Below are 9744 nucleotides of genomic sequence, written 5' to 3' on the forward strand. Positions count from 1 at the left end.
TATCCTCGTTCAACCTCATCCGGTCACTTTGTTCTCAAAATACAGCCCCGAAAGCTATCCCTGATTTTATTTGTGAAAGTAACAAATCAACTTTTCTGCAAGTTGAACCCAACAATATTTGTATGTTTTCCTTGACAAAAGATGGTATTAATGTTGCTTACTTTGAGATATTATAGCCGTTTCTTGATGGTTATGGATTGAATTCCAAGTTTAACACAACTCTTCGTTGCATAAAACAAATCTTCATTACATTAAATTAAAGAAAAGGGAACTCAGAAATCTGAATCCCATTACATCGTTACCAACACTTGGCTGCTCCACACAACTAACACTACACAGCAATACCCCAAAATCACATCTGCGAAATTCTCAAAACCACTTCTTCTCCAAGAAGATCACTTTTTTATCACAGTAGCAAACTAGCCAAGAATAATACAACAAAAAAACAATCCATGCTTCAATGTTAAACCGCTTCCTTCCACCCTACGCATCAAAATCCGTCATCAACCCTCTGATGTATAATTGCATAACATAGCAATAACAATAAATTTCAGGGTTTCCATGACGTCAGAAGCAAAGCTCCGCATCTACGTACATAGTTTTTTTGAAGCAAATGTTTTTAAAATAAATAATATTTTGCACCAATATAATATAAAATAAATTATACTCTTAGCCTACCAATATTGAAGGTCCTTGTTTAAAAATCAAACTCAGTTAATAAAATTTCTTACATAAAAGTAATGAAGTAATCCATTACGAAATAAACTTTCAAACAATAACAACTGCTCGTCCATCAGAAAATGTGCATTCCTACAAATGATATTCAAACTTATTTTAACTAGTCAAACAATGAGTAACTATTACTGTACTGCCATTTCACTCCAAAATTTACATAAATAAACTCATCACTTTTAATTGTATTTTTCGAGGTTGGTGATCTACAGTTAAGATTAAACTGTAGAGGATCTTGGTCATTGAGTTTAAGTATAAATATTAAAGTAAAATGTTATATGCTAACTTCTGAGTGAGGCGATACAGTTCTACTTTTGCAACTGAATATCTGACAACACATGTTTCTTTCTGGAAATATTGGGAAAAACCTCATCAAAATATATATGTCCATATGAAAACAGCCAAGTAGAAGTAAATAAAAACCAAGCAAAAACTGTTACGAATACCTATCTCCACTTAATAAATTCAGTATAACTTGAAAATAAAAACTGCAAACATGGGAGAAAAAGTAGACAAACTTCATAATAATGAATATATAATCTTCATAGAGAATAGCCAACACAATAGATAGTACCATTTGGTCCTAAAACCGTAAAAACCAAAAAAATATTCTCACAAGTTACAGATATAAACGACAATAAACTACATCGAAAATGAAATAAAAATCCTTGCACCTACAAATCAGCTATGAATTTTACCGAGCATCTAATCACCTGAATCTGCAAGCAAAATTTCAATGTAAAGTTAGGAAAAGATAAACTGCATCAACCCCATGCAGGTAAGTAGAGTTAATTAAACCAACCAAACATAAAAAAATTCTGACACATACAAACAAGCACCCAACCATAAGAATACATTGCAGAGGGTTCATTGCTCTTTTTAAATAATAGCCAGGATACACTTTCCATAACTGATGAATAACATTATAAAATTGATAACATTATAAAACAGAGATCTGCTTTTAAACTTCACAAAAAATTCGTTAAAAGAAAATTAAGAATCAAGGACTTAATACAGTTATCATAAAAAAAGTAATTCATAACCTTCTTGAGTCATAACCCAAGAAGTGAAGCAGATCCATTAGTGTAAGAAATCTGAGTTATATCTTGGGTTTTGGGGCGTCAGTGTACATTTGTGGCACCAAGGAAATGCAATTGAACGAGTCAAGCAGGGTTGCATGACAAAGGAATAATCAACATGAATGTGATAAACATATTTGAAGATCCAAAGATGTAACAAAATGCATAACAATACAACCCAGGAGTTCCAAGAATGTAACATCGAAAGACTGGATAGAAATGAGAAAGGACAAACAAATTAAAAAAAGAGGTAGGCTTACCTCATATGTTACTTGGATACATAAATACTCTTACCCGGGCTCCCTGCAATGCATCAAAAGTCAAAAAAATCACAATACTATTAAAAAAACAACTCATGATAAATAATTAAATATCACGCAGTGAAATTATTACCATTGATCTTGGAGGAAGATTTGACTTGAATTTTGCCCGAACAATACCACTGTTACCATGAGGCCTTGTGACCTTACCCCATATGCAGCGGTAGTGACTCTGATTATTCTTCACCTTGGCCTTGTAGATATAGGCCATTCGCTTGCCAGCATACCATGCTACCTCTTCCTTTGTGTTCACCCCCTCGATTTGGATCAGAGATGTGTTTGGGTACTGGTTTGATTTGGATCTGAAAAATACCAGCACTTTATCATTACACCAAATAACATAACAAAGCCCATCTGGCTGAGACTAATGGAAAATCAGACAAAAGTAACATTATGCCAAAGGGCAACTAACCAGACATTTCATTTTGCAACAACCAAACACAAGATGATATACCCGAAATACAAATTAGTAAAACAACACAGTGCAAGAAGCTTTTACCTTTTGTATCCAAGGATTGTGCCCCTCACGTAGAGCCTAATACAAAAGAACAAAAAATTATATTATTAGCTTATTTTACTCACAAATATCAGTTCACAAAATGAGGAACAAATAGCTATGGCTATTCAGGAAGGAATGAATAACAACAAAATAAGATCACTGACATCAACATATCCACTCAAGAACTTTGACTTCATAAAAAAAAAAAAAACAAATATACATTCTGAAATGCCACAAAAACCATAGTTCAAATCCCTTTTTACTGTAAGCATCATAGTCATGAATCAAAATCTACCCTAAAAAAATTGGCATGGGGTTTTGAAAAAGAAAAGGAAAATCTACCCTAAATTTGAGAGTGTTAATAATACACCATAAAATTCAGCATAAGGCAAGTGCTACCAATACAAAACAAACAAACAAACAAATCTAAAATTGAAGAGAAAGCAAAGAGGAAAGAATGGGATTGGAAGAATACCTGACGCGCTCTCCTTGTCGTCCCTTCACCATCTTCGTTGGTTGCTGGAGTTGACACAATGAAGACAGAACAGAAACCAGATATGCGTAAGCGTAACCCTAGAAATCTCAAAATCCGGTTTTTAGGGTTTTTATTTATTTATTAGGAATGGCCCAATTGGAACAGAACAGTATCTTGGTTTAGCCTGTTTTGGATTTTGAGTGGGAACTCATAACCTCTTTTGGGCTTAATGGGTATTGGACACTGTTTTTCAAGACCCAACAAGAATTGAATTTGCAGGCCTGTTTGGTTTATAGCATAAATTTTAGGAAAAAGTATTAGATATTTTAAATGCCTTAAAGTTATGTCATTTTAACGTAGAGATAGATATAAAATAATATTTTTTTATTTAAGATTTAAGTTAAAAAAATCACTTACTTTCTCTTCCATGATTTCCATTCCTTGTATCTATCTCTCTCATAAAATGACATAACTTAGGTCATTTAAAATGACAAACATCAAATCCTAAATTTGAAGTCATTTTGTATGGTAAAAGGAATTTTTAAAAAATGTGGGAATCTAATATATATATATATATATATATATATATATATATATATATATATATATATGAGTGTGTGTTTATGAATGGTTTGATTTAACCTGTATATCAAATCATAAAAATAAAATTAATAATTAGGCCACCAAGATAGTACAAGAATAAAATCAAATAGTAATTTAATTCGTATTAGCCGATTTACTTAGTTCGGTTTGGGTTAGAAATTTTAATCACCCAGTGAACCTATTTCCATTATGTTATGAATTATTTCACAGGTTGGCTACAACTTCTGTTAAATTTAATTTTGATTCAATATTAATGTAAAATATTTTTAAATAAATAAAACTTTTAAAACAAATAAACTTTCTATACCACACCCAAAAAATAAATAAACTTTCTATAAAGATGCCAAAATTTGTAAAACCGTTATAATAAATTTGAAAATCTTTTATTTTCGGTATAAGATTAAAAACTTACTTTTTCATTTTAATTATTGTTTCCATTCATATGATAATTACAATTTATTGAATTATATATATTAATTAATTATTAATTATAGTAAATTATAATTATCTTATCAATGAAAAATGACTAATATAAAAAATAAAACTTCATTAATCTTAGAGTAAAAGATCCTTCATGAGTATATTTATTTATTAATAATTTTACAAACAATTAAACGAAAGGAATAAAAACAGTATGTTTGATATATATATATATATATATATATATATATATATATATATGGGAAAACATTTTCTTCTTTTAAAGGAGAAAATTTTTCTCATGTTAGTGACTCAAAGCATATGAGGGTCCCACCTTTAATTTTTTTCTCTTTCCACTATTTTGTGGGACCCACTTATACAATGTGTCACTAACATGAGAAAAATTTTCTCCTTTAAAAGGAGAAAATGTTTTCCCATTTATATATATAAAAACTGTTCTGAAAACCGATTTTGGGAATTAAAAAATAGTAAAATTTGTTAAAGGGGATCTTCTTATTTACGAAAGTACCATTAATAAAATTTCATAATTACAAGATTGTCATTGTAAAGCAATTTAAAATTAAAAAAATTAAATTAATTTACAAAAGTACCATTAATAAATTCTTATATTTATAAAATTGCTAACTCAAAAATAAAAAAATAAACAATTTTTGAAATCCTCGGGTTTTTCTGATTTTTTAGTTTTTAAAACAAAAAAATAATCATGACTTTTAGAATCATTTTCAAAACAACTTCTTCAAACAAATTTTTTTATTTTAAATGTGTACCGTTGGAATCTATAAGCCTACAATGTTCCCTTTGGAGATGATGTCACTATATGGATGATACCTTTAGCGAAGGTAAAGACCAGGCTAGAAAGTACTGTTCCAAATATGAAGCAAGCTAATAACCAAGGAAGGTTGGGTGTGTGTATTGTGTGACTTAATACAAATGTACATAATAACGATACATAAGATGCCTTTCTTTTGTGTCCAGAGCTGTATTTATAGATGAAGGTCCCATTGATCTTCTGTGGGTTCAAGGGGAGAAGGTCAACTCTTCTCGGGTTCCGTTAAGGGTGGCAGGCGCTACTAAAGGCGGCAGGTACTGCTATGCCTGCCAAGTGATGCACCCCCTGCGCCTGGCGATTGTCAGCATGAGGCATATGACAGTTGCCTCTTATGGCATCTGGGGCGGTCTCCTTTGGGAGTTATAATCCCTAGATGAGACATTTTGGTGTCTCACTTGGGGAGCATCATTGCCTTGGGTTCTTCGTGGTTGAAGGCTGATAGTGCTGACGTGGATATGGTTTTGGGCCCTGACCTTGGGCCACAAGGTCATTGGGCCATCCAGAACATAAGCCTCCCAACTCGGTAGCAAGTATAACTTGGTGCTAAGATAAGCGGTCTTGGGCGATACTCTTTAGCTGGCTGGATAGGGTTTTGGGCCCCAAGGTCATTGGGCCATTCAGAACAAAATGGGAGATTATATTTACTACTTCTTTTTCTTACTATCTCTTACTACTAAATATCAACCGCTGATTTCTGCCAATTTAACGCTTATAATTTATGGAGACATACTTATTAATTAATTATTAATTTATAATAAATTATAACAGTTAGATTGACGAAAATTAACGAATACGATTTGGTAGTAAGAGATTAAGTTGTCAAAATGGACCAGTCCGACCCATTTAGCTCTAGCCGCGTGGGGTAGGGTCAAAAAAAGCCCACAATGATACATGCCCACATGGGACAAAAGTCCTAAGGGGGTGTTTGGTACAAGAGAAATTTTTTGGTATCCGAGAATCACGATTACTGAGAATAGAATAGAAATTGAGTTTACCCGGAATGTTAAGAAAAAGATGTTTTCTTCGCCAAAATTTTACCGGGAATTTTGGATAAAGATTATTGATTCCATGTTTGGTTTAGGAGGAAATATGACTTGGAATATGAGATTATTTTACAAAAATAACCCTTTCAACTTTTAAATTATTATTTTCAATGATTGCTTTTAGGAAATTTGTAATTAACCTGAAGTTTTGAACCACTAGCAGTACTAAGCCGTTCAGGAGTCTTTTCAAAATATTTAGTAGGAATTAACGACTATTTTTACTTTTCTAATTGATAGACGTACCTCCACACCCGTTGAAAGAAGGATCTGTCGGTGAACATCAGGTTTTGTTCAACATCTCTCCCACCTCTTCATATACTGCATCTGGTCTCACGAAGAGATGTGAGTGCTTGAGGAAAACTCTTGAATTTCAACTCCAGATCCTTAGAAAATGTTCGACACTCTTTAATTGCTTGCTTAAAATTGAAATAAAATCTACAATGGTTGCAGTTCTGTCAGATACTTCACTAAGTTTTCTTGAATTTGTTTGTTCCTGGTCTTCTTCTTTTCTTGTGGATTAGGTTTTGAGTATTGATTATAGCTCAGCGATGAAAAGAATGGTACAAATGCAATATCTGCTTCACTGGAGTTTCGAACTCGAATTGTTGTCCCAGCCTTGGACGCTTGAGTAATTTCCAAAGCAAGAAGGTCCAATGTAAGCCAAAACTCTATACTATGTTGCAAATTCAAACCTCCATTGAAGAACAAACTTCGAAGCTTACCGACGATATGTCGGAGGTATTATTGTCTCAAAAATATATTGATATGCTTTCTCTTCCCCCACTGATCATGAAACCCACGTTTTTTTTTTTATAATCACAACAGTAAACAATTTTTGTAATATGCTTTACCGGTAAACCGTAGATATCTGGGAACTCACTCATTTGTGTTACTTGTACCAAACATGGTAATTAAGGTTTACCAAAGAAGGTTTACCAGTAATCTACAAGATACTCTTGTACCAAACACCACTTAAGGGTCAGGGCTAGCCCATGGGCTTTCCAAAAATTTAATATGTATTTTTTTGTTAAAAAAAAAATTCATGTTTAAAATATTCTCTGTTGTAATACATTCTAAGGTTTCCACAAAGTTAAACATAAATATCACTGATTTACATACCCAAATATATTACAAACTCATATGTCTTAGTAGTGTTCCGGATTGAGGTTGGACAAGAAACAATGACCAGGTTACAACATGTATTTACAACCATAAAATATAATGTAATAAGTATTTACTAGTTTGCAGTTTCAAAATTATTCACTTTGCAAAGAACCTTATATATTTCATCCCATACTGAGACAACCACTGGTTCAGGGCCCAATTAATTTTTGTAAATTTTTTGCATTTCTGCCACAACAGCATAAGCTAATATATACTGCTTTAACAATTAAGTTTTTAAAAATCTTTATCAAGAGTCATGATGAGACAAAAATTCCAAATAGCAAAAGAACAAATCATTTCTCAAGAAACTACCTGATGACTTTCAAATGAGGGATTGAATGAACATCCTGGAAGATCAACCTCTACTGCTGGAATAAGATAAGGCTTGATATCTATCAAGAAGGCAGGCAACATATTATCAACTGAAACAATAATATTAAAGAATCCTATGATCAAAATGCCACAAACTAACATGGAATCATCCTGATATAGATCATGAGTGAGAAGAAAAATTAGTTATGTATCAGGGTCAATAAGCCAAGGCATTGTTATGTATCAACCATATACCACATTTGAGGAATTTCTCAACATCCAAGCAAGGATACAGAATGAGCAATAAACAAAAAAGAAGAGCATAACAGAAGAAACTCATATAGGATCTGAAAAGAAGACAAATTTCAGGGAACAGTGGGGTTATTCTACCGAGAAAATTCATAGCAATGAGCACCAATACCAAACAAACATGGCAAGAGAAGTGTGCAGCTGATCTCATAAGCTATGTTTTTCTTTACTAATATCAAAACAGAAAAGATATGAAAATTTAAATCAAATAAACCGTTAGTTAGTTAGTTATATTTGGAAAGCTATGTTTTTTGAAAGTTATTAAAGGAAATTGTCTTTACTAATATCAAATCAGAAAAGATATGAAAATAACTGTGTTAGTTAGTCACATATTTGGACAGCTATTTATTTGAAAGTTATTAATGGGAATTATCTTTACTGATATTAAATCTTTAAAAGATATGAAAATTTAAAAGAAACAAATCGAGTTACACATATATTAAAAGATTATCTCCAAAAATTCTACTTGTGACGATATAGCATATCTACAATCTCGAAAGATTCTAATTCTGATAGCTGATCACTATAAATTGAACAGAAACCCCATCACTCACTCACTCACTTGACCGTTACATAAACCTTAAACCACCTTTTTCTGCTCTATTCCAAACCCCTGAAACAGAAACCTTGTACGCTTCCATTCTTCAACTTTGCTTTGCCACCATGACTCAGAAGGACAACAAAACTTTGTGGGAATTGGTGGGGAGGATTATAGATTGTTGGGAGACGTGTCAAAAGATGTCTACCAAACCCTTTAGGCCTCACTGTTGGGATCTATTTTTATCGCGCCTTGCACCACAGTATTATAACGATGAAGAATTGGCTCTGATTAAGAGTTGTTTCTAAGAAGAGGAACCCCAACAACATGAAGAGAGTCTCCAAGAACGGCAACAGCAACAACAACATCTGCAACACGGAGAGGCAAGTACGTCAAAGACAAAGCCACCAGAGAAAGAGAAAGAAAAGAAAAGAAGGCGCGAAATGGATGACGATGAGTTAAGGCTAAGGCTCACTCCCTCATGGCTGAATAAAAAATCAAGAAAAGACAAAGAATACATCACCACCAACACCATTCCCGCCAACACCATCCCCGCCAACATCGCTGTCTCCATCGCTGCAGCCACCGCTGCCAGCATCATCGCCACTGCGATTACCACCACTCCCACCACTGGTTCTGCCTGATGAATTCAAGAACCGTATCAGAGAGTTGAATGGCAGCGACATTCAATTTGTGATGAGCAAGAAACTTTTCCAGACAGATCTGACCCCAAATCACGACCGTTTATCAATGCTAATGAAAGAAGTTCGTTGTGATTTCCTAATCGAGGCTGAGAAAGCAACATTGGATGAGAGAGATTGCGCAAAAGGAAAACTTGTGGGAGTTGAAGTGAAGCTGTTGGATCCATCTCTTACTGAGTGTACATTGTCATTGAAGAAGTGAAACTTGACAAGCAGCAGCATATGCTGCCTCACCAAAAACTGGAAGAGTGTTGTCACTCATCACTGTTTGCAAAAAGGCGATCAACTGCAAATATGGTCTTTCAGAGTGGCTCGCAAATTACATTTAGGGGGTGTTTGGTTAAGGGATTTGGTTGAGATTGATAGGGAAATGATAGATGGGCATCTAAGTTAACCATGTTTGCTTGAAGGTTTTTTCACATTTATCCACCTAACTCAGTTTCCTACATAAGCTAGATGCATATGTTTTCTGTCCATTTAGCCGGCCAAATTTATCCTATGGGCAATGTGGTATTCAAGGAAAGCTGCCTAATTGCTCAGACTGAATTCTAAACAAAAGACAAGCCTACCCTGACTTTGCGCGCGAAAGGAAAATGGCAATCATGTGGAATGTCCGTGTTACAACCCCAGGCTCCTTCTCCAGAAGTGCTTTCACAACCTCCACATGACCATTTCTCGCAGCAGAATGCAAAGCTATCT

At 33.7% G+C, this 9744-nt stretch overlaps 1 protein-coding gene across 1 annotated transcript; it reads right to left on the reverse strand.

Annotated features, from left to right (window-relative positions):
• Positions 1 to 1234: 1234 nt before the first annotated feature.
• Positions 1235 to 3243, reverse strand: LOC133304465 (large ribosomal subunit protein eL33w). The gene is made up of 5 exons (XM_061504504.1): positions 3106 to 3243; positions 2631 to 2666; positions 2205 to 2433; positions 2072 to 2114; positions 1235 to 1451 (listed from the first exon to the last, which is right to left on the reverse strand). The coding sequence occupies exons 1-4, from the start codon at positions 3135 to 3137 to the stop codon at positions 2073 to 2075; spliced, it is 339 nt and encodes a 112-aa protein (XP_061360488.1). The 5' UTR covers positions 3138 to 3243; the 3' UTR covers positions 1235 to 1451; position 2072.
• Between the last annotated feature and the right edge of the window lie 6501 nt (positions 3244 to 9744).

Source organism: Gastrolobium bilobum, unplaced genomic scaffold (genome assembly GCF_033153095.1).
Source record: "Gastrolobium bilobum isolate Gb01-03AN ecotype WA unplaced genomic scaffold, APGP_CSIRO_Gbil_v1 utg11839, whole genome shotgun sequence".
In the NCBI taxonomy this organism is placed as follows: Eukaryota; Viridiplantae; Streptophyta; class Magnoliopsida; order Fabales; family Fabaceae; genus Gastrolobium; species Gastrolobium bilobum.

What these genes read in the sequence shown, in the direction of transcription:
- LOC133304465 (XM_061504504.1), bottom strand. Translation starts at nt 3,137, where the DNA reads ATGGTGAAGGGACGACAAGGAGAGCGCGTCAG. An exon ending in ACAATCCTTGGATACAAAAG is followed by an intron (nt 2,434 to 2,630) that starts GTAAAAGCTTCT and finishes GGTATTTTTCAG; the next exon opens with ATCCAAATCAAACCAGTACC. An exon ending in ATCTTCCTCCAAGATCAATG is followed by an intron (nt 2,115 to 2,204) that starts GTAATAATTTCA and finishes GATGCATTGCAG; the next exon opens with GGAGCCCGGGTAAGAGTATT.